A 26,433-nucleotide genomic window follows, 5' to 3' on the forward strand; every position below is an offset into this window, starting at 1 on the left:
GTCTGTCGCCAAGTCTCTTCAACCTGTATGGAGAAATGTTGGCGAGAGAAGCGCTGAAAGGATGCGGAAATTCAGAGTAGGAGGACGTCTCATCAACACCATCAAGTATGCAGACGACCAGGTAGTGCTCGCCAAAAATCAGAGACAGCTGCAACACATGATGAACAATTTGGTGGAAACGGGAAGAAAATACGGCATGGAAATCAACATCGAAAAATCAAAACGTGAGAAACGCTTGAATATAACTGTTGACGATCGGGAACTGGAAAATGTGAAGCAGTTCAAGTACCTGAGAAGTTTTATCACAAAGGACGTCCACTTCACCAAAGAAATCGGAGCAAGAATCGTCATGGCCAAAGCTGCTTTCAACAAGGACTCTGCTGTCCAGCAAGTTGAATTTGGCATTGAGGAAAAAACTCATAAAGTGCTACATTTGGAGTATTGCACTGTATGGAGCAGAGACATGGGCCATAAGAAAGAAGGAGAAAAAATACAGTACTTAGAGAGCTTTGAAATGTGGTGCTGGAGGATAATGGAAAAGATCAAGTGGACAGATCGCATAAAAAATGACGATGTACTGTGGAGAGTAGGAGAGAAGTATTCTGCGTACAATTCTTCAGAGAAAGGCCAACTGGATTGGACATGTACTTAGACACGAGGGACTCATACATGATGTCATCGAAGGGAAAGTCAGAGGAAACGCAGGACGAGGAAGAAGAAGAATCCAACATCTGGACGACATGAAAGGTGGAAGGAGACACAACAGACTGAAGGAAGAAGATGAAGACAGGAAACAGTGGAATAAGAAATTCTCTGTACGAAGACATGGACCTGCCACTAGGCAGAATACTACATACATACATCTAGATCTACATCCATACTCAGCAAGCCACGGTATGTGGCGGAGGGTACCTTGAGCACCTCTATCGGTTCTCCCTTCTAATCCAGACTCGTATTGTTCGTGGAAAGAAGGATTGTCGGTATGCCTCTGTGTGGGCTCTAATCTCTCTGATTTTATCCTCATGGTCTCTTCGCTAGATATACGTAGGAGGGAGCAATATGCTGCTTGACTCCTGGGTGAAGGTATGTTCTCGAAACTTCAACAAAAGCCCGTACCGAACTACTGAGCGTCTCTCCTGCAGAGTGTTCCACTGGAATTTATCTATCATCTCCGTAACGCTTTCGCGATTACTAAATGATCCTGTAAAGAAATGCGCTGCTCTCCGTTGGATCTTCACTATCTCTTCTATCAACACAATCTGGTACGAATCCCACATTGGTGAGCAGTATTCAAGCAGTGGGCGAACAAGCGTACTGTAACCTACTTGCTTTGTTTTCGGATTGCATTTCGTTAGGATTCTTCCAATGAATCTCAGTCTGGCATCTGCTTTACCGACGATCAACTTTATATGGTCATTCCATTTTAAATCACTCCTAAAGCCTACTCCCAGTAATTTATGGAATTAACTGCTTCCAGTTGCTGACCTGCTATATTGTAGCTAAATGATAAAGGATCTTTCTTTCTGTGTTCAAATGGTTCAAATGGCTCTGAGCACTATGGGACTCAACTGCTGTGGTCGTAAGTCCCCTAGAACTTAGAACTACTTAAACCTAACTAACCTAAGGACAGAACACCCAGCCATCACGAGGCAGAGAAAATCCCTGACCCCGCCGGGAATCGAACCCGGGAACCCGGGCGTGGGAAGCGAGAACGCTACCGCACGACCACGAGATGCGGGCTTTCTTTCTGTGTATTCGCAGCACATTACACTTGTCTACATTGAGATTCAATTGCCATTCCCTGCACCATGCGTCAATTCGCTGCAGATCCTCCTGCATTTCAGTACAATTTTCCATGGTTACAACCTCTCGATATACTACAGGATCATCCGCAAAAAGCCTCAGTGAACGTCCGATGTTATTCACAGGGTCATTTATATATATTGTGAATAGCAACGGTCCTATGACACTCTCCTGCGGCACACCTGAAATCATTACTCGCGAGATTTAGTTTGAAGTGAGGGATGCATGACTTACGTACTTAGTAGTGTAGGTATTCGGTGCTTCCATAACCGCCCCCCCCCCCTCCCAGTAATAATCTTGGCACTAGAGTGATTGTCGTTGACACTTAGGAAGCATAATGTTCTGGAAACTCGTTGTATGAATCCTTTTGCACGTCAGAATCATCCGACCTTTCCTCGCGGAACAAATGACGATTGACTTCTCTTACTACTGTCGTGACTGAGGCGAGATGCGGCGGTTTCTGCAGAGCACAACGTGGTGGACCTGCCGCCGATGCGGTTCACGAAGGAGTCGTCGCAGTCGGGCAACCTGTTGATGGAGGCGGTGGTGATCGACGTGTCGGGGGAGTACTTCACGACGGCCGACGAGGACCTGCGCACGGACGCCGACCTCGAGGAGCTGTCCATCACCGACGACAACGGCCAGCAGCCGCAGCTTCCCAGGGACGACGACACGGCCGCCGAGGCGTCTCCGCCCGTCAGACCTCCCAGGTGGGGTGCCCGTGTCTGCTGACTCAGTCCCTCCGAGCCCCACAGTGGAGGGGAGCCTCCAGCGGTGTGGGGCGAGCCAAACTGTGCGAAGGCCTGCAAAATACCGGGTCGTTATAATTAAACTTTCCCTATTTAACACGTTGTAACACGGTAATCATCGTACGAGAACCAAACTTGGTAGCATTAATGTCTAGGACATGGGAAAGAGAAATAATGCAGAATCAATTCAATTGAAACACTTTTAATGTGCTGCTACGGTACATCATACCACTGCATACGGGTACCATTACTGCTACAAATGGGGCTCAATATGGCGCTCATCAGTGTACAGAAGAGTCCGAAAGAGCAGCATTGAATTCTGCACAGCAGAACAAAGCACGTCCGTAGGTATGCTGGCTACCTCTCGTGATATGCTGCGCTTCAGATCAACACACGTGTGAATGTGATTCTTGAGTTTCTCCCGGCGTATTTGATAATCAAAATATCCACGGGTGTGCTGCCGGTCTATAGTGTCCAACGGGCACAATATTTCGGCGATCATACATGTCGCCATCATCAGGTGAACCGACGGACTGAGCTCCTGTGAACGTGCCGGCACGGAGATCCGTACGTATGGCTGCTCAGAGGGAACTGGGTTCGGTCGCGGCGGCGGCCGATTTAAATACCCTCCGCCCGCGGCGCGCTCCCTCCGCTGTCCGCGCCCCGCGCCACGGTCGCGCGGTGGAACAGATTGCGACGGCGTCTGAGACGACGTCGGTGTGGTGGCTCTGTCCGCCGTGGTCGTCACAACTATACGTTTGCTCGATTTACTCTTGATTAACGCAATCGCTGGTTCCCAAGCCTTGTTAAGATTATAGCCACAGTCACGGTTTATGAGGTCGGTGCGAATTTCGATGGCCTCTCTCAACAACGCTGTCCCAGTATCTCGACCTCTGTACCAGAATCCTCGTGCGTTCATACTCCATAGCGTGATTTTCCGACAAATAATGTTCAGCGACCGCCGACTTGCTCGGATACATCAGTCGAGTGTGCCTCTGGTGTTCACGGCATCGATCCTCGACGGTACGCATCGTCTGACCAATGTACGGCTTGCCACATTGACACGGAATCTGGTACACGCCGGCCTTCCTCAAACCGAGGTCATCTTTGGCGCTCCCCACCAGTGCACGAGTTGTATTTGGAGGAGAAAACACAGTTTCGACCCGGTGTTTCTTCAAAATGCGGGCGATTTTCCCGAGAGTGCGCCTGTATATGGAATAAACGCAGTCCCTACCTCCTCCCTCGTGATCTGCACAGGTTGTGCTGCAGTGGTTGGGCGGAGAGCACGTTGAATCTGCCACTCTGAGTACCCATTTTTTCGAAATACAGTTCTCAGATGTTCCAATTCCTGGGGTAGACTCTCTGCGTCAGAGATAGTGCGCGCCCTATGTACTACACCGGCAGCACACCCGTGGATATTTTGACTACACGTGTGAATGTTCCCCTGGTTAACCCTGTCCTTCACGTAGCCCCACAATCGGAAATCACAGGATTTTTCGAAATACAGTTCTCAGATGTTCCAATTCCTGGGGTAGACTCTCTGCGTCAGAGATAGTGCGCGCCCTATGTACTACACCGGCAGCACACCCGTGGATATTTTGACTACACGTGTGAATGTTCCCCTGGTTAACCCTGTCCTTCACGTAGCCCCACAATCGGAAATCACAGGATGTGAGATCAAGTGATCGAGCCAGCCAAGCATTTGGAAACGATTGGGTGATAATTTGATCGTTTCCAAGTGTGTTTCGGGGAAGCAGGTGAACTTCACGAGCGATGTGCGGTGGCGGCGCATCTTGCATGGAAAGTGTTGAGTTCGATGCGTCCCATTCCTGTAGGGCGGGTATGACGTGCTGGCGAAGCATGTCGCAGTAACTCTGGCCAGTCACGCTGCACGTCTTTGTTCGTTGAGCGCCAACCTAATCAAAAGAGAATGATGGACGTAGCCTTGAAGCCATACCACACGGTGACGCGTTCGTCACACAGAGGAACTTTATGCGCAGTGAGTGGAGGTGAGGATCCGCACACTCGGCAATTCTGTGTGTTCACCTCACCCATCAGAGAAAAACGAGCTTCGTCTGTCCATAGGATGGTCCAGGGCCAGCCCTCGTCAGCTCCAGTCCTTGCGAGAAAGTGGAGAGCGAAGTGAAAACGTCGTGTCGCGTCCTGTGGTGCAAGCTGTTGTACGATATGGATCTTGCATGGATACCATTTGACAGTGGTTCGAAGCACCTTCCGTACCGTGGACCACGGGATGTTCAACAGTCATGACACAGCACGCACACTGCCTGACGATAGGGAATTGCGCGCAGCGTTGTGCGCCATAGTAACAGCGATTTCATCGACCACCTGTGGTGCAACCGGTCGTCGGCCTCCTCCTGGAGCGACGGCCAGTTCTCCAGTTGATTCGAGCTTCTTCATCATACTCCGCACAGCAGGTGAAGAAAGAGGACACTTCCGTAATCGTTTCAGCTGGCGCTATTCTCGAAGTGCAACTGCAGCGTTACTGTTGTTTTGATAAAAGAGCTTCGCCAATAATGTTCTGCTCCTTTTGTCCAAGCTCCTGTTGACACGTCAACAAGTGCACTGCGACTGGTCAGGTGTGTGAGACTATCAACGACGGTGACTGACCACAGCAGCCGTTGGCCGTAGTTGGAGTTCGGCGGTGGCGCTGTGACGCGTCAAAATCATGCACCCCATACTCTGGACATTAATGCTACCAATTTTGGTACTCGTACGGTAATTACTTTCCGTGTTATAACGTGTTAAATAGCGAAACTTTAATTATAACCACCCAGTACACAAACACGACCGTTGCTTATCGTCACGCACTGATACTTGTGCGAGTTACTTCTAAATTTTATTTATGGATTCTTCCGTTACTTTTTGGTAGAACAATTTCATATTTAAAGTTGAATAACAAATACACTGTTTTCGTTCTACTGATTTTTGTTTATTTCGAACTAATTTTCGGCTTATTAGGCCATCTTCAGGAAACTGAATAGCGCCTCGAAAGGACGCTGGTTCTTAGATGTTACATAGACTGTTGTGTATGAAACTTGCGTCTTAATGCTGAAATTACACTTTACACGATGGAAAATGTAAAGCACAATAAATAATTAAACTACACAATACTACAGGTTAAGGGACCTTTTTTCTGAGATACTGTTAAGCTGAGTGTTTTTCATTTATACTGTGTACACACATGTTTTTTTTTCCATTGTAAACTAAACTAAAGGCAATGGACAGTATTATATATATATATATATATATATATATATATATATATATATATATATATATATATATATACTCCTGGAAATTGAAATAAGAACACCGTGAATTCATTGTCCCAGGAAGGGGAAACTTTATTGACACATTCCTGGAGTCAGATACATCACATGATCACACTGACAGAACCACAGGCACATAGACACAGGCAACAGAGCATGCACAATGTCGGCACTAGTACAGTGTATATCCACCTTTCGCAGCATTGCAGGCTGCTATTCTCCCATGGAGACGATCGTAGAGATGCTGGATGTAGTCCTGTGGAACGGCTTGCCATGCCATTTCCACCTGGCGCCTCAGTTGGACCAGCGTTCGTGCTGGACGTGCAGACCGCGTGAGACGACGCTTCATCCAGTCCCAAACATGCTCAATGGGGGACAGATCCGGAGATCTTGCTGGCCAGGGTAGTTGACTTACACCTTCTAGAGCACGTTGGCTGGCACGGGATACATGCGGACGTGCATTGTCCTGTTGGAACAGCAAGTTCCCTTGCCGGTCTAGGAATGGTAGAACGATGGGTTCGATGACGGTTTGGATGTACCGTGCACTATTCAGTGTCCCCTCGACGATCACCAGTGGTGTACGGCCAGTGTAGGAGATCGCTCCCCACACCATGATGCCGGGTCTTGGCCCTGTGTGCCTCGGTCGTATGCAGTCCTGATTGTGGCGCTCACCTGCACGGCGCCAAACACGCATACGACCATCATTGGCACCAAGGCAGAAGCGACTCTCATCGCTGAAGACGACACGTCTCCATTCGTCCCTCCATTCACGCCTGTCGCGACACCACTGGAGGCGGGCTGCACGATGTTGGGGCGTGAGCGGAAGACGGCCTAACGGTGTGCGGGACCGTAGCCCAGCTTCATGGAGACGGTTGCGAATGGTCCTCGCCGATACCCCAGGAGCAACAGTGTCCCTAATTTGCTGGGAAGTGGCGGTGCGGTCGCCTACGGCACTGCGTAGGATCCTACGGTCTTGGCGTGCATCCGTGCGTCGCTGCGGTCCGGTCCCAGGTCGACGGGCACGTGCACCTTCCGCCGACCACTGGCGACAACATCGATGTATTGTGGAGACCTCAAGCCCCACGTGTTGAGCAATTCGGCGGTACGTCCACCCGGCCTCCCGCATCCCCACTATACGCCCTCGCTCAGTCAACTGCACATACGGTTCACGTCCACGCTGTCGCGGCATGCTACCAGTGTTAAAGACTGCGATGGAGCTCCGTATGCCACGGCAAACTGGCTGACACTGACGGCGGCGGTGCACAAATGCTGCGCAGCTAGCGCCATTCGACGGCCAACACCGCGGTTCCTGGTGTGTCCGCTGTGCCGTGCGTGTGATCATTGCTTGTACAGCCCTCTCGCAGTGTCCGGAGCAAGTATGGTGGGTCTGACACACCGGTGTCAATGTGTTCTTTTTTCCATTTCCAGGAGTGTGTATATATAGGGTGTTACAAAAAGGTACGGCCAAACTTTCAGGAAACATTCCTCACACACAAAGAAAGAAAATATGTTATGTGGACATGTGTCCGGAAACGCTTACTTTCCATGTTAAAGCTCATTTTATTACTTCTCTTCAAATCACATTAATCATGGAATGGAAACACACAGCAACAGAACGTACCAGCTTGACTTCAACCACTTTGTTACAGGAAATGTTCAAAATGTCAACGGTTAGCGAGGATACATGCATCCACCCTCCGTCGCATGGAATCCCTGATCCGCTGATGCAGCCCTGGAGAATGGCGTAATGTATCACAGCCGTCCACAATACGGGCACGAAGAGTCTCTACATTTGGTACCGGGGTTGCGTAGACAAGAGCTTTCAAATGCCCCCATAAATGAAAGTCAAGAGGGTTGAGGTCAGGAGAGCGTGGAGGCCATGGAATTGAGCCGCCTCTACCAATCCATCGGTGACCCAATCTGTTATTGAGAAGCGTACGAACACTTCGACTGAAATGTGCAGGAGCTCCATCGTGCATGAACCACATGTTGTGTCCTACTTGTTAACGCGCATGTTCTAGCAGCACAGGTAGAGTATCCCGTATGAAATCATGATAGCGTGCTCCATTGAGCGTAGATGGGGCCCAATCAAGACATCACCAAGAATGCCTGCCAAAACGTTCACAGAAAATCCGTGATGACGACGTGATTGCACAATTACGTGCGGATTCTCGTCAGCCCACACATGTTGATTGTGAAAATTTACAATTTGATCACATTGGATTGAAGCCTCATCCGTAAAGAGAACATTTGAACTGAAATGAGGATTGACACATTGTTGGATGAACCATTCGCAGAAGTGTACCCGTGGAGGCCAATCAGCTGCTGATAGTGCCTGCACACGCTGTACGTGGTACGGAAGCAACTGGTTCTCCCATAGCACTCTCCATACAGTGAAGTGGTCAACGTTACCTTGTACAGCAGCAACTTCTCTGACGCTGACATTAGGATTATCGTCAACTGCACGAAGAATTGCCTCGTCCATTGCAGGTGTCCTCGTCGTTGTAGGTCTTCCCCAGTCGCGAGTCATAGGCTGGAATGTTCCGTGCTCCCTAAGACGCCGATCAATTGCTTCGAACATCTTCCTGTCGGGACACCTTCGTTCTGGAAATCTGTCTCGATACAAACGCACCGCGCCACGGCTATTGCCCCGTGCTAATCCATACATCAAATGGGCATCTGCCAACCCCGGATTTGTAAACATTGCACTGACTGCAAAACCACGTTCGTGATGAACACTAACCTGTTGATGCTACGTACTGATGTGCTTGATGGTAGTACTGTAGAGCAATGAGTCGCATGTCAACACAAGCACCGAAGTCAACATTACCTTCCTTCAATTGGGCCAACTGGCGGTGAATCGAGGAAGTACAGTACATACTGACGAAACTAAAATGAGCTCTAACATGGAAAGTAAGCGATTCCGGACACATGTCCACATAACATCTTTTCTTTATTTGTGCGTGAGGAATGTTTCCTGAACGTTTGGCCATACCTTTTTGTAACACCATATATATATATATATATATATATATATATATATATATATATAGAATAGGCGCTATTCAGTTGTTTCCTGAAGATGGCCTAATAAGCCGAAAATTAGTTCGAAATAAACAAAAATCAGTAGAACGAAAACAGTGTATTTGTTATTCAACTTTAAATATGAAATTGTTCTACCAAAAATTAACGGAAGAATCCATAAATAAAATTTAGAAGTAACTCGCACAAGTGTCAGTGTGTGATGATGAGCAGCAGTCGTGTTTCAGTGTACTGGGTGGTTATAATTAAAGTTTCGCTATTTAACACGTTATAACACGGAAAGTAATTACCGTACGAGTACCAAAATTGGTAGCATCAATGTCCAGAGTATGGGGTGCATGATTTTGATGCGTCACAGCGCCACCGTCGAACTGCAACTACGGCCAACGGCTGCTGTGGTCAGTCATCGTCGTTGATAGTCGAATTTATGAAGGCTTTTGCGTTAGTGAACAGCTGAGTGATATCATTGCTTTGTCTGATGAGGCGACGGTTAAACGGAATGGAGCCATGAGTCACCATAGCCATGTGTACTGGGCAAGAGACAATCCCCATGTTACGAGAGAACGAACTTTTGATCTTCCTGGGTTATCAGTGTGATGTGGTGTGTCTGTCAGAGCACTTGTAGGGCCATTCCTTCTTTAAGGCACCACGACAGGTGGAAATAATCTTACCACGTTGCGGGAACGAATTTACCAGGCGTTCACAAACTGTACTGTTGGGAACATTTGAAAGGTGGATAGGCTCACGAAGAAGTGTTTAGTTTGCGCCCATATCTCCCAATCTAACGCCATTATATTTCTTTCTGTGGGGAACTGTGAAGGACACAGTCTATGCCACAAAGCCGCTTACACTGGATGACTTGACAGAGACTATTCTGGCTACCTATGAATCCGTTTCAGTGGCAATCATAACACATGTGTGTCGGTCAGTTCCGGAGCGATGCGGACGCTGTATTGGTACGGATGGAGGAAATTTTGGTCATCTTCAGCGGCTAAACATCACAAGTAATGTTGTGACCATCTACGTGACTTCAGAATTCATAGTTTTTTAAATTTTGTTTCATTTATTAAAGTTCAAACAGTGTAAACCACTCTGTGAGGCACACTTTATATGTGAATTAGGAGGAAAACAGCTGCTTTCAGAAAGAAGCCACTGCTCCACCTGTTGCATCACGCAACTACTTCTTTTCTCTAACACTGCAAACAAGGCGTTTATCAGAGCTTACGAAGTCCATCGTCATCCGTCTACATAAAGCAAAAAATACCTGTTTAGTACAAACATTACAGATATGCAGCATTTACAACCTTGAGACCAAATATTTTTTTGATAAACTGTAGGACTGACAAGTGGGGTACCCTTTCACTGTTTGAATATCTGGGTTTTCAATTTTCCGCCTGTAGTCGACCACCTACCTGCTACAGGCGTTTCGATAAATATAGCTCTCCATTCTGAACCCCAGGTGGGGACGTGGTCTACATGGAAAGCAATTTTACATCTAAGTGTAAGAATATCTACGTTCCTAAAGCGACTTCTGAAAGACATTCTCTTATACCTCCGCCTCAACCGCAGATATCTACTACGAAATTGCTTTCTCATCGTAACAAAAAATAAGAGCGTCAAAAATAACAAAAGCAGTGATGAGGTATGGTTAAAAAACAAACAAAAAATGGTTCGTTGCTTACACAGGTATGTTCCGTTCGCCTGACATTCTTATTGTAAGGTTCCACAGCCATTTGCAATTCTTTGGGTCGAGTGTAAAGATAGAGGTAGACGGGTTGTAACTTAAACAACATTTCAATACTCATTTTAACTGTTCTGACTAAACATTGGAACTTCGATGTTTTAGCCATCTAATTTGACTAATTTGTTGCCTGATTTACGTGTAACAAGAGACCAACCAACACGAGGTGTGGCTAGAAAAAAACCGGACTAGTACTGGTGAAACAATAAAACGAATGCAATAAGGCTGAAAGTCGCGTGGCCTGTCACGTGACTCTCGCTCCGCCTACTGCTCGGGTTTCATCTGCCTCCTGCACTCAGTCTGCCCGTGGCGTCTGTTTTAAGTAGTTGACGTTTTGTCTGTGCGTCGGAAAATGTTGAGTGTACAGAAAGAACAGCGCGTTAACATCAAATTTTGTTTCAAACTAGGAAAATCTGCAAGTGAAACGTTTGTAATGTTACAACAAGTGTACGGCGATGATTGTTTATCGCGAACACAAGTGTTTGAGTGGTTTAAACGATTTAAAGATGGCCGCGAAGACACCAGTGATGACACTCGCACTGGCAGACCATTGTGAGCAAAAACTGATGCAAACATTGAAAAAATCGGTAAACTTGTTCGACAAGATCGCCGTTTAACAATCAGAGCAGTGTCTGAGTTAACAGGAGTTGACAAGGAAAGTGTCGAACAAGTTTACCGATTTTTTCAATGTTTGCATCAGTTTTTGCTGACAATGGTCTGCCAGTGCGAGTGTCATCACTGGTGTCTTCGCGGCCATCTTTAAATCGTTTAAACCACTCAAACACTTGTGTTCGCGATAAACAATCATCGCCGTACACTTGTTGTAACATTACAAACGTTTCACTTGCAGATTTTCCTAGTTTGAAACAAAATTTGATGTTAACGCGCTGTTCTTTCTGTACACTCAACATTTTCCGACGCACAGACAAAACGTCATCTACTTAAAACAGACGCCACGGGCAGACTGAGTGCAGGAGGCAGATGAAACTCGAGCAGTAGGCGGAGCGAGAGCCACGTGACAGGCCACGCGACTTTCAGCCTTATTGCATTCGTTTTATTGTTTCACCAGTACTAGTCCGGTTTTTTTCTAGCCACACCTCGTATACCTGCTTCAGACCAACCAGTATATCTTCTCTCCCCACGAGAAAGTCTGCGTTATCAATAAGAGAGTGAATGTTTTCGTGACATCCTTTGGAATCATTCTGAGTTCTTTTCAGTAACTGGTCATTTACCTCTTGTCATGATCACCATGTTTTTCTATCAACTTGTACTCTTACGTTTATATTGTGAGTTGTGATGAAATTTTCCATAACGTGTGGTACCACGCAAAGAAGGCGTTATCCGTCTGTGAAAGCAATCTGTGTGTCGGCCGGCAGAGCGAACAAGCAGCCGTCGAGCGCCGACAATACGTTCCACAGCCTGTCGGACGACACGCGCTACGACTCACCCGCCAGCGGCGGCGTCTCGCCCCCGGCGGCAGCCGCGGGGAAGCCGGCGGTGGACGTGGCCGCGGCGGCGGCTGCGGCCGCTGCGGGTGAGGCGGGGGCGGCGGAGGCGGCGTCGGCGCCGGCCACGCCCACCGAGGAGCGCGCCACGCAAGCGGGCGTGGTGCGGCCCAAGCGGCGCTCCGTCGAGAGCGGCCAGGGCGAGTCCTTCGAGAACCTGTCGTCCGCCAGCGAGGCGTCCGTGGCGCGGCCCGGACAGATCCTGCGCAAGGGGACTCTGCGCAAGCGCAGCCGCTCCATCGACACCGCCGCCTCCGCCGAGGTGAGCGCCACCGACCGACAGACAAGTCACCCCTGGCAAGAATACACACTGACACACAAACACCCATTTTCCCATAACCTATATTGACCATCACCTTCGTCCCGCTTTAAACTAGGTGTCGTGTTATAACCCAATTTCGTAGATGTAACATACTACCAGCTACATTGGACCAGTAATACGCTAAGAAAAAGAAATCTAGCAGGTCAATAAATGGGATTACTTATTAATACATGTAGGTTGGAAAATTCGGAGGAGAGGGAAAGAAAAGGAGAGAGTGATTATAAAAGTGGAATAGAAGAGTCACTGCTCTCTTGGACAATATCGAGACTTCGTATATCCATAATTGAAACGGACGACTTGGGACGTCAGCTAGTATAATATATGTTAAAAAATGACGAAATTCCTCCAGCTGTATTAAGGTGTTGGTTTTACTGGCAACTAGTTTCGATGTTGTTACATCATCTTCAGGCCCATACTTGTTGACAGCAACCGTAAAACACTAGTAGTCAGTGGTGAGATAGGCGTGTTCCATGCGGAAGGCAGCTGGAGGAATTTCGTCATTTTTAACATATAATATCGAGACTATTCAGATATCCAGAAGATAAAGCAGAGCTTATGATAATTGTAAGTATACTACACTCTACGAGAATGCACCTTTCAGTTTGTGATTCGCTAACGGAGAAATCCACCTCCGTCAAGACATTTACCTATAGCTGAGCGTTCACGCCCCAAATACGCAGCCTCTGGCTTTGTGCTTAATGTTTGTGGCGTCGTATCTCTAGCACTAACTGTCATACAGTGATATAATTTTGTAGGTACATTCAGAGGCATATGTGGACACTGTCTGCAAAATGTGTCGCGAATGAAGTTTGAAGTAAGTAAGCAATAAACTTAAACGTCATGCACAATGGGGCAGTTCTTCACGTATCTCATGTTTATGACGTCATAACTGCTGAACACTGTCTCGTACAATGATATAATTTTGCACTTACATTCAGTGCTATATGTGCCCGCCATCTGTAAAATTTGTTGGGAATACAGTTAGTAGTAAAGAAGTAATAAATTATAACGTCAGGTTTCATGCGGTACTTTTACTGGAAGAACAGCGGAAAAGTAGTAAGCGATGAACTTTCCCCTTTCATCATCTTGTAGAGGTTTTCAACAAGAAAAGTTTCGTAAACGTTTAAAATTATCTGTAAAGTTAGATGCAAATCGCTAAGTCCCTCATTGTCAAATACTGGATTAATAAAGTTTGGCAATAACAACCGTCGTGGGCTACACTTCTTTTTCACCCTCACCCCTTTGATAACTCGGTTGTTGTTACCCCAACAGTGAATACTGCCTGGCTGTAAGATATATGTGCACCAAGTTTGATTGAAACCGCTCCACTGGCTAACGAGGAGTTGTGGAAAACAAACAAACAAACACACACACACACATATACATACATATCCATTTTTATAATACACGTCGGGTACGTGTCAGACTATGCAGGTATGTAGATTACCAATATGGTTTTCCAGTGATCTGTGAAAACAGCATATGGTACAGAAGAAAAGAAGATTTGGGCTTAACATCACAGCAACAATGTGGTAACTAAGACAGATGGCTGCAGAACGCTTTCGTACTATTCCACAATGCAGCCAGAACTCCGGACATGTCATATATCGTACCAAAAGTACTGAAGGAGCAATGACTGAGAAAAAGCACTATGCGAAATTCATGTTGTTGTTTTGGTCTAATCCATCCTAGCTGGCCATAGGTGCACCGATATTATCAGTCAGGTACTGAAGACATGCCTTAAGCATTGATTTACGGCTAGCTCAAGTCGTCTGGAGGTTTCGCACTTTGAACAATGCTCATTTATGTTACAGTGGAAAAGGCGTATAAGGACTAGTCGCTTGAGGACTTCTTTTTCAACTGTGAAACAAATAAAAAATGTTGGTATATTCCTACTACAGATGAGACAGAGTCTTGTGCACCCTGTGTAGGATGTTTACAGACCTGGGAAATCGAAGACAGAATGTATCACAACTGAACATATCTAAGAAATCCTGCTCTTCTATACTATTGTAATGAGTGCCTCTAGTGCAGCCGAACATCAACATCACGGAGAACGTAATAGAGAATTCTTGAAAGCAGGTCCGAAATCAAGTTTAATAAGTCTAAAATAATGTATTATCAACATATTGTATTATCAACATACCAAAAGTAAACTTTTACAAGCTAACAGATGAACGAGTTGATGAGATTTTGTATTTAGAGCAGTTGAAGACAGCGAATGGCTGCACAATGAAAGAAATAAACGGAAGAGTAAAAATGGACTGGAATGTTTTGAATGTACTGAGTAGGATACTCAAGACTAGACTTCGAATGAGTTTGGAAAGGCGTTAACAGTTTTGACCTATGTCAATTAGACAGGCACGTTTAATGCAGAACGTATTAAGAAACTGAAGATGCTTTAGTGACAGGTGGAGAGATAAATGGTGGGAATTACTAGCAGCGAATGGGAAATAAAGAAATTGCTGAGGGAAAAGACTGAAGAGAATGTCATAAATATGGCTAAGACATGGTGGTCGACCCAAGAGGAACTGTGCTGGATTAAGAGAGAATGGTCAATAACATTAGAAGACATGCATGGACAGCATATAACTGAAGACTGTTACGTGGAAAAGTGTGAAAGTGGCTTTTATCCAGAGGTACACATTGGATTGCTGAAGAAGATGATGGTACTGATGGGAATAAATCTAGAAGAATGGTAGGCATTACCTCCTGGATAGCTGGCGAAACATTTTAAAGTCGTATACTGTATTAAGTGAATTACGATACTTTTGGGTTCGTTTTGAGTCTGCCTACTTTCACAGCAAAGATGGGTCATATTAAAGGCCAGAAACGAAAGAGAAGGAACTTACATATGGTTAGAAGCAATTAGTTTGTAAATGGTAATTACAGCATGATAAGAAAATCTATTGACATGCAGAAAGAAAAAGCGGACGAAGAACTAAACCCTCTGGTATTCCAAAAGAGGTCACTATTCCATGACTGCTCCTGTTACAATGGTAGAGTTTACTTACGTGTAACGCACATAGGTGTGAAGTTTCAGCCGGCCGAAGTGGCCGTGCGGTTAAAGGCGCTGCAGTCTGGAACCGCAAGACCGCTCCGGTCGCAGGTTCGAATCCTGCCTCGGGCATGGATGTTTGTGATGTCCTTAGGTTAGGTGGGTTTAACTAGTTCTAAGTTCTAGGGGACTAATAACCTCAGCAGTTGAGTCCCATAGTGCTCAGAGCCATTTGTGAAGTTTCATCAGTACACTACCTGGAAGTTCTAGGTGTTTTATTTATGATTTCTAAGCCGTTAACGACATCAACAGCGCTGACATTAAACTCGTTTCCAAGTAGTTCAGTTTAAACTAATTTAAATATATTTTGAGACATCAGTATTCTGACGGCCTTGATTAACTGCAGCATGCATTTCCTTCCTGTATCAACGTCTGCGCTGGAGGGTAGAAGTTTGCACTCAGTATCCTCAATTATTTGTTGGAAGTTTTCCAATCTGTCTTTCCATGCAGTTTTTACCCTCTATAGCCTACTCAGATACCATGGATTTTATTCTTTGCTGTCTTAGCACATGTTTTTCATTGTGTCCTTTTTTCTTGCCGATTCTGCAAAGACTCTCCTCATTCCTTAGTCCACATAATTTCCAACGTCCTTGTACTGTACCACCTCTTCGATTCTCTTCTTTTTCGGTTCTACCATAGTCCATACAATGCTGTGCTCCAAATGTACATTCTCAGAAATGACTTCCTCAAATTGAGGGCGAAGTTTCATACTGATAGGCTTCTTTTAACCAGGAATGTCTTCTGTATCTGTCCTAGTGCATTGTTTCGTCATCTTTGCTTCGCCAGTCATGTGCTACCTTCCATCCAAGCCAGCAGAATTGCTTCACTTCGTTTACTTTGTGGGTCCCAATTTTTATGTTAAGTTTATCGCTAATCTCACTTCTGTCACTCGTCATCACTTTTTTCTTCGCACTGTTTTACTCTCAATCCATAGTGTATGCCTATTAGATTATTAATTCGAGTCAGCTCTTCCTGTAATTCTTCCTGGTTTTGACCGAAATCGCATCTTCCAATCTTATCACTGATATCCTATCACCATGAGTTTTAATCCCACTTTGAACCTTGCATTTATCCCCGTCATTGCTTCTTTGTTATATGGATTGAACAGTACGCACGACAGACTATATACGAGGGTCAATGCAAAAGAAATTCACACACTTTTTTTAAGCCCATCTTTTATTCTACATGGTTGAAAGTTTTACAGTATGTAGGTACATCCTTTAGGAACAATATTTTCATTTCTCCACATAATTTCCATCCCTCTCAACTGTCTTACGCCATCCTGGAACCAGCGCCTGTACACGTGCACGGTAAAATTCTGGACCAACCTGTTAGAGCCACTGTTTGGTAGCGTGCACAAGGGAATCATCATCTTCAAACCTTGTTCCACGAAGAGAGTCTTTCAGTTTCCCAAAGAGATGATAGTCACATAGAGCCAGGTCAGGACTGTAAGGCGGGTGTTTCAGTGTTGTCCATCCGAGTTTTGTGGTCGCTTCCATGGTTTTTTGACTGACATGTGACCGGGCATTGACGTGCAACAGCAAAACAACCTAATTTTGCCGATGTGGTCGACCACGACTCAGTCGAGCTTGAAGTTTCTTCAGGGTCGTCACAGAATTTATGGTAGTTCCACTTAGCATGATGTCCACAAGCAAGAGTCCTTCGGAATCGAAAAACACCGTATCCATAACTTTTCCAGCAGAAGGTGTTGTTTTGATTTTTTTTTCTTAGGTGAATTTGCATGATGCCACTCCATTGATTGCCTCTTCGTCTCTGGTGGAAAATGATGGAGTCATGTTTCATCAACTGTCACAATTCTTCGAAGAAATTCATCTCCACTATTCTCGTACTGTTCCAAAAGTTCGCTGCATACCGTTTTTGTTGTTTCTTTGTGAGCCACTGTCAACATCCTGGGAACCCACCTGGCACAAACCTTTTTTAGCGCCAACACTTTCAGTATTCTGCTAACACTTCGACGACTATCCGAACGTAGCATGACAATTCGTTCACTGTTATGCGTTTATCAGCAGTCACCGAATCGTTAACTCTCTGCAAATTGTCTGGAGTGTGTGCAGTACGAGGCCTGCCGCTGCGAGGACAATCCTAAATATTGCTGTGCCCGCTTTCATCAGGTAACCTGCTTGCCCAACGACTATCTGTACTGCGATCGACAGCAGCATCTCCATACGCCTTTTTCAACCTCTTGTGGATGTTTCCCACTGTCTCAACACAGTAATTCTATGACAGCACGTTGCTTCTGACGAACGTCAAGTGTAGCAGCCATCTTGAAGACATGCTGTGACGGCGGCACTCACGGGAACAGGTTGAACTAAGTTTGAAAACAAGCGGGAAGGATCTACATCTACATCTACGTCCATACTCCGCAAGCCACGTGACGGTGTGTGGTGGAGGGTACCTTGAGTACCTCTATCGGTTCTCCCTTCTATTCCAGTCTCGTATTGTTCGTGGAAAGAAAGATTGTCGGTATGCCTCTGTGTGGGCTCTAATCTGTCTGATTTTATCCTCATGGTCTCTTCGCGAGATATACGTAGGAGGGAGCAGTACACAGCTTGACTCCTCGGTGAAGGTATGTTCTCGAGACTTCAACAAAAGCCCGTACCGAGCTACTGAGCGTCTCTCTTGCAGACTCTTCCACTGGAGTTTATCCATCATCTCCGTAACGCTTTCGCGATTACTAAATGACCCTGTAACGAAGCGCGCTGCTCTCCGTTGGTTCTTCTCTATGTCTTCTATCAACCCTATCTGGTACGGATCACACTGGTGAGCAGTATTCAAGCAGTGGGCGAACAAGCGCACTGTAACTTCCACACATGCAGAATGAAAACTGTATTTTTAGAAAAATAGTGTGCATTTCTTTTTGAGTGACCCTCATATATGCTTGTCTCACACCTTTTCTGCCGTGATCACCTCGTTCTCGTTCTTCCACTCTTAGTCTTCCCCTCTTTGCGACTTTCTCCCTCAAGAATTCTCAATTGGCCGATACAGCCGACGCACCATTAAGCAGTGTTGTAGAGTTGTGCTCCTGGGCTAACATGAGACGTCGGTGCTCGCAGGACGTGTCTGGCGGAGAGACGCCGCTGCCGCGCCGGCGGCAGCTGTCGCTGGACATGGAGGCGCCCAAGGACGACTCGTACTCGGAGGAGGGCGACGGGCTGAAGACGCGGCTGCTGCGCGACGCGGCCGGCCGCCGCTCCGCCAAGACGCCGTCCGTGGAGTCGGTGCGCGAGGAGGAGCCGCTGATCCCCACGACCATCGTGACCGAGGTCGAGAGCCGCCAGCAGCAGCAGCAGCAGCAGCAGCAGCAGCAGCAGCGCGCCCTCGACATCGACCTGCCCACGCTGCAGGCGCCGCCCCCGCCGCCCACGCCCGTCACGCCGGCAGAGGGCGCGCCGCCCCCGGCCGCCGTCTCCGACCCGGTCGTCATGGAGCAGCTCACCAGGTGGGCCAGACACCGGCTGCCGATATCAGCCCTCCTCCGCGCAGATTGATGTTTCCCGCGTTCGATTCCCGGCGGGGTCAGGGATTTTCACCCGCCTCGAGATTACTGGGTGTTTGTGTTGTCCTCATCATTTCATCATCATTTATGAAAGTGGCGAGATTGGGTTGAGTAAAGATTGGGAATTTGTACGGGCGCTGATAAACGCGCAGTTGAGCACCCCACTAGCCAAACGTCATCATCATCATTATCAGAATAATGTTTCTGAAAAGTTCTCGGGTATTCAACCAGGTGGCGTCGTCCAAATAATGCGACATTTCAGCAAGCTGACTTGGCTGCCCTGGTGATTGATTTTTCTTTTGTTCTGCACTGTCCACTATCCCAGTCTCATCCAGGTTTCTGTGGGCGGCTCCACTGGCGAGACTGTATAGGGCGGGCGCCGCGTCAGCAGCGGCCGACCCCGGCGCTGGCGTCACAGAGAGGGGGGACCGTGATTTGTGTGCCGAGGACCGCTCTTCTGTCTCCATCTCGCCAATCGAGCCATCCACCGGTAGCGCGGACCAGTGTTAGACAGTCGGAGGGAGGGGAACTACACTGTCTGATCAGAAGTATCTGGACACTGGACTCTGTTGTGTAAGGCGGAATGGCCTGCTAGATGTCACGGGAGACCGACCCCCCAATAGAATAGGAGACGGAAAGTACTTTCTCGGTAGTGAAACTACACTACTGGCCATAAAAATTCCAACACCACGAAGATGACGTGCTACAGACGCGGAATTTAACCGACACCAAGAAGATGCTGTGATATGCAAATGATTAACTTTTAAGAGCATTCACACAAAGTTGGCGCCGGTGGAGACACCTACAACGTGCTTACATGAGGAAAGTTTCCAACCGATTTCTCATACACAAACAGCAGTTGACCGGCGTTGCTTGGTGAAACGTTGTTGTGATGCCTCGTGTAAGGAGAAGAAATGCGTACCATCACGTTTCCGACTTTGATAAAGGTCGGATTGTAGCCTATCGCGATTGCGGTTTATCGTATCACAACATTGCTGCTCGCGTTGGTCGAAATCCAATGACTGTTAGCAGAATATGGAATCGGTGGTTTCAGGAGGGTAATACAGAACGCCGCACTGGATCCCAACGGCCTCGTATCACTAGCAGTCGAGATGACAGGCATCTTATCCGCATGGCTGTAACGGATCGTGCAGCCACGTCTCGATCCCTGTGTCAACAGATGGGGACGTTTGCAAGACAATAACCATCTGCACGAACAGTTCGACGACGTTTGCAGCAGCATGGACTATCAGCTCGGAGACCGTGGCTGCGGTTACCCTTGACGCTGCATCACAGACAGGAGCGCCTGCGATGGTGTACTCGACGACGAACCAGGGTGCACGAATGGCAAAACGTCATTTTTTCGGATGAATCCAAGTTGTGTTTGCAACATCGTGATGGTCGCATCCTTGTTTGGCGACATCGCGGTGAACGCACATTGGAGGCGTGTATTCGTCATCGCCATACTGGCGTATCACCCGGCGTGATGGTATGGGGTGCCATTGGTTACACGTCTCAGTCACCTCTTGTTCGCATTGACGGCACTTTGAACAGTGAGCATTACATTTCAGATGTGTTATGACCCGTGGCTCTACCCTTCATTCGATCCCTGCGAAACCCTGCATTTCAGCAGGATAATGCACGACCGCATGTTGCAGGTCCTGTACGGGCCTTTCTGGATACAGAAAATGTTCGACTGCTGCCCTGGCCAGCACATTCTCCAGATCTCTCACCAACTGAAATGGTCAATGGTGGCCGAGCAACTGGCTCGTCACAATACGCCAGTCACTATTCTTGATGAACTGTTGTATCATGTTGAAGCTGCATGAGCAGCTGTACCTGTACACGCCATCCAAGCTCTGTTTGACTCAATGCCCAGGCGTATCAAGGCCGTTATTACGGCCAGAGGTGGTTGTTCTGGGTACTGACTTCTCAGGATCTATGCACCCAAATTGCGTGAAAATGTAATCACATGTCAGTTCTAGTATAATATATTTCTCCAATGAATACCCGTTTATCATCTGCATTTCTTCTTGGTTTAGCAATTTTAATGGCCTATAGTATATAATAGCGGAATGGGTTGGGCAGGAGAATGCGGTGACTTCGAACGTGGTCTAGTTTTCGGATATCACCTGAGTAACAAATCCATTATAACAGTTTTCACAACGAAACTTTGTCTCGAAACCTGGCAGAAAACCCAAAGAGATTCTTGTCGTATGTGAAGTATGTTAGCGGCAGGAAACAGTCAGTGCCTTCTCTGCGCGATAGCAATGAAGATACTATCGAAGACAGTGCTGCCAAAACAGAGTTACTGAACACAGCCTTCCGAAATGCCTTCACAAAAGAAGACGGAGTAAATAGTCCAGATTCCGAATCGAGAACAGGTACCAACATGAGTAACGTAGATGTAAATATCCTCGGAGTAATGAAGCAACTTAAATCACTTAATAAAAGGAAGTCTTCTGGTCCAGGTCTGTATGCTAATTAGGTTCCTTTCGGAGTATGTTGATGCATTAGCTCCATACATAACAACCATATACACCCCTTTCGCTCGACGAAAGATCCGTACCCAAAGATTGGAAAGATGCACAGGTCACACCAATATCCAAGAAAGGTAGTAGGAGTAATCCACTAAATTACAGGCCCCTATCGTTAACGTCGATGTGCAGCACGATTTTAGAACATATATTGTGTGTCGGACATTATGAATTACCTCGAAGAAAACTGTCTTTTGACACGCAGTCAACATGGGTTTAGAAAACATCGTTCCTGTGAAACGCAACTAGCTCGTTATTCACATGAAGTGTTGAGTGCTATTGACAAGGGATTTCAGATCGATTCCGTATTCCTGGATTTCCGGAAGGCTTTTGACACTGTACCACACAAGCGGCTCGCAGTACAATCGCGTGCTTATGGAATATCGTCTCAGTTATGTGACTGGATTTGACATTTCCTGTCCAAGAGGTCACAGTTCGTAGTAACTGACGGAAAGTCATCGAGTAAAGCAGAAGTGATTTCTGGCGTTCCCCAAGGTAGTGTTATAGGCCCTTTGCCGTTCCTTATCCATATAAACGATTTGGGAGACAATCTGAGCAGCCGTCTTAGGTTGTTTGCAGATGACGCTGTCGTTTATCGACTAATAAAGTCATCAGAAGGTCAAAACAAACAGCGAAACGATTTAGAAAATTTATATGAATGGTGCGAAAAGTTGCAGTTGACCCTAAATAACGAAAAGTGTGAGGTCATCCACGTGAGTGCTAAAAGGAACTCGTTAAACTTCGGTTACACGATAAATCAGTGTAATCTAAAAGCCGTAAATTAAACTAAATACCTAGGTATTACAATTACGAACAACTTAAATTGGAAGGAAAACATAGAAAATGTTGTGGGAAAGGTTGACCAAAGACTGCATTTTATTGGCAGCACACTTAGAAAATGTAACAGATCTGCTAAGGAGACTGCCTACACTACGCTTGTCCGTCCTCTTTTAGAATACTGCTGCGCGATGTGGGATCCCTACCAGATAGGACTGACGGAGTACATCGAAAAAGTTCAAAGAAGGGCAGCACGTTTTGTATTATCGCGAAATATGGGAGAGAGTGCCACAGAAATGATACAGGATTTGGGCTGGACATCATTAAAAGAAAGGCGCTTTTCGTTGCGACGGAATTTTCTCACGAAATTCCGATCACCATCTTTCTCCTCCGAATGAGAAAATATTTTGTTGACAGCGACCTACATTGTGAAAAAATATCATCACGATAAAATAAGGGGAATCAGAGCTCGTACGGAAAGATATAGGTTGAAACGTCCCATTAGAAGAATTTATGAACTACTGTGCTGGTAAACCCCTTACATTATTTGATTTTCAAACAGCTGAGCAAAACTGAACGTGCTCAGACATTTCTCTCTTTACTTATTCTGATCATCAATAAACTGACACACAATATTTTTAGCGCAACGCAATCTGACTTTCAATAATCCTTACAAAAGAATGGCCATGACAAACAATAACCTATACCTTTCATGAATCTCTTACCTCACAAAAATCTTCGTTACTCTAAATACTGCAATACAGCGAGCGCCGATACTGGCAGCTAAATAAAGGATTCTAACTACTGAAGGCACTAACTACTGATAGACATAGTTAGAAAATGAAAGATTTTATAGAGAACAAACAATGTATTTACCTTATTAGTGTTGAAAAGTCATTATATATATATATATATATATATATATATATATATATATATATATATATATATATATATATATATCAGTTCATGACATCCAGCCTTACAAATTTCGTTTTTCTGACCGACACACGTCCAGATCGTCCGCTCTTCCCACACCCACCACTGCTGGTGGCGCACCTCCAACTGCGCAACGCTACGCGCTGTTCACATCCAGCTGCCCAACACTAGAATAGTAAATATTCCAACAATGCAAACCAGCCACAGACTGCACACAGCACAGTCAGTGATTTTCATACAGAGCGCTATGTGGCGTTACCAACATAAAAACCTAAACAGCCTACTTACAAGGTGTTCGTTCTTTCCTCGCGCTATACGAGATTGGAATAATAGAGAACTGTGAAGGTGGTTCGATGAACCCTCTGCCAGGCACTTACATGTGATTTGCAGAGTAACCACGTAGACGTAGATGTAGACATTACAGTACTCGTAAAGTTGCCCAACTCGAGTATTGGCGATGTGGTTGTGAAGTGGAAATGCGAAGGAAGAGCCACAACCAAAGCATGCCAGGCAAATCGCATATCCTGACAGACAGGTTACGCCGAGCATAATCGTGAAAACGAATGAAATCAACAGTAGATATCTCTCACGAATTATGAAGTGCTACCAGCAGTCCGGTTAGGTGGACTGTGCGTATGGAGCTAAAATACGAGGGCAGTTCAATAAGTAATGCAACACATTTTTTTTCTGAAACAGGGGTTGTTTTATTCAGCATTGAAATACACCAGGTTATTCCCCAATCTTTTAGCTACACAACACTATTTTTCAACGTAATCTCCATTCAATGCTACGGCCTTACGCCACTTTGAAATGAGGGCCTGTATGCCTGCACGGTACCATTCCACTGGTCGATGTCGGAGCCAACGTCGTACTGCATCAATAACTTCTTCATCATCCGCGTAGTGCGTCCCACGGATTGCGTCCTTCATTGGGCCAAACATATGGAAATCCGACGGTGCGAGATCGGGGCTGTAGGGTGCATGAGGGAGAACAGTCCACTGAAGTTTTGTGAGCTCCTCTCGGGTGCGAAGACTTGTGTGAGGTCTTGCGTTGTCATGAAGAAGGAGAAGTTCGTTCAGATTTTTGTGCCTACGAACACGCTGAAGTCGTTTCTTCAATTTCTGAAGAGTAGCACAATACACTTCAGAGTTGATCGTTTGACCATGGGGAAGGACATCGAACAGAATAACCCCTTCAGCGTCCCAGAAGACTGTAACCATGACTTTACCGGCTGAGGATATGGCTTTAAACTTTTTCTTGGTAGGGGAGTGGGTGTGGCGCCACTCCATTGATTGCCGTTTTGTTTCAGGTTCGAAGTGATGAACCCATGTTTCATCGCCTGTAACAATCTTTGACAAGAAATTGTCACCCTCAGCCACATGACGAGCAAGCAATTCCGCACAGATGGTTCTCCTTTGCTGTTTATGGTGTTCAGTTAGACAACGAGGGACCCAGCGGGAACAAACCTTTGAATATCCCAACTGGTGAACAATTGTGACAGCACTACCAACAGAGATGTCAAGTGCAGCACTGAGTTGTTTGATGGTGATCCGTCGATCATCTCGAACGAGTGTGTTCGCACGCTCCGCCATTGCAGGAGTCACAGCTGTGCACGGCCGTCCCGCACGCGGGAGATCAGACAGTCTTGCTTGACCTTGCGGCGATGATGACATACGCTTTGCCCAACGATTCACCGTGCTTTTGTCCACTGCCAGATCACCGTAGACATTTGGCAAGCGCCTATGAATATCTGAGATGCCCTGGTTTTCCGCCAAAAGAAACTCGATCACTGCCCGTTGTTTGCAACGCACATCCGTTACAGACGCCATTTTAACAGCTCCGTACAGCGCTGCCACCTGTCGGAAGTCAATGAAACTATACGAGACGAAGCGGGAATGTTTGAAAATATTCCACAAGAAATTTCCGGTTTTTTCAACCAAAATTGGCCGAGAAAAAAATGTGTTGCATTACTTATTGAACTGCGCCCGTAATAGGGCACTGTGGTCGATCGACGTCAGATAAGCCACACATTTGTGTAGTCAATGCTGAGTGTGAGTGACGCCTGAGGTGCTGCGAAGGGCGACTCCAATGGGCGATAAATGACTGGGAACGAGTGATTCTGGATTACAAATCACGCCCTACCCCGTGGCAATACGATGGAAATGTTTGGGATTGAAGAACATCTGGCGGAAGTTATCTGCCATCAAATGTAGTGTCTGGGCTGAAGCACATAGCAGGTGGTGTAACGGTATGTGGGCGTTTTTCGGGGTTGTGTTGTGATACCCTCACTGCGCTTAAGCAAACACTAAATTCGGAAGAATGCGAACACATTTTACACCATTATTTACTATGTGTAGTTGAGAAACACTTCGGAGACGATGATTCTTTCTGTCAGAATACACCCTGTCATAAAGCAGCATCTCTGAGGCAATGGACTGTGACCACAACAACTTTCCTGAAATGGACTGGCTTGTCCAGAGTCCCGACCTGAAGCCAATGGGATGAGTCAGAACGTCTACCCCAGCGTCCAGCATTACAATCTACTCTGGGTTTGGCCTTTGAGGAATAATGTGTCGGCCGTGCGGTTAAAGGCGCTGCAGTCTGGAACCGCAAGACCGCTACGGTCGCAGGTTCGAATCCTGCCTCGGGCATGGATGTTTGTGATGTCCTTAGGTTAGTTAGGTTTAACTAGTTCTAAGTTCTAGGGGACTAATGACCTCAGCAGTTGAGTCCCATAGTGCTCAGAGCCATTTGAACCATTTGAATAATGTGTCGCTATTCTCCTCAGAGGTTCACACACCTCATTGAAACTTTGGTCAGCAGAGTTCAAGCTTTCACAAAGGCGAAGCGTGGACACTTTTCATCATACGGTTTGTAACACAGCGCCAAGCGGGAGACATCGGTCGTCACAACCGCCTGCAGTTGACAGCGTGCCGAAATATCGCACCACTTGACGACGCTACCACAGTGAACACGACAAAACGTGTAAAACGTATCATGCGCCGGAAAAGCCTAAAATCATACAGCAAATAATATCTCTGATCACCTTTCCTAGCTGCTGGTGGCGCAGCGATAACGGCACTGCTGTAAGGAAAGAGTGAAAATCATACCCCGCCCACCCATCCTGATTTCATCACTTCTGCCAATAATACC

At 46.4% G+C, this 26,433-nt stretch overlaps 1 protein-coding gene across 1 annotated transcript in view; it reads left to right on the forward strand.

Moving 5' to 3' along the window:
* Positions 1-26,433, forward strand: part of LOC126260759 (uncharacterized) — a 1,547,391-nt gene that overhangs the window by 247,893 nt on the left and 1,273,065 nt on the right. Inside the window, exons 13-16 of the mRNA XM_049958097.1 lie at positions 2,270-2,513; positions 12,002-12,128; positions 12,180-12,392; positions 18,585-18,970. Coding sequence (XP_049814054.1) covers positions 2,270-2,513; positions 12,002-12,128; positions 12,180-12,392; positions 18,585-18,970 — 970 coding nt within the window. The remainder of the gene's footprint in view (positions 1-2,269; positions 2,514-12,001; positions 12,129-12,179; positions 12,393-18,584; positions 18,971-26,433) is intronic.

The sequence above is a fragment of the Schistocerca nitens genome, chromosome 5 (genome assembly GCF_023898315.1).
Source record: "Schistocerca nitens isolate TAMUIC-IGC-003100 chromosome 5, iqSchNite1.1, whole genome shotgun sequence".
NCBI lineage: Eukaryota > Metazoa > Arthropoda > Insecta > Orthoptera > Acrididae > Schistocerca > Schistocerca nitens.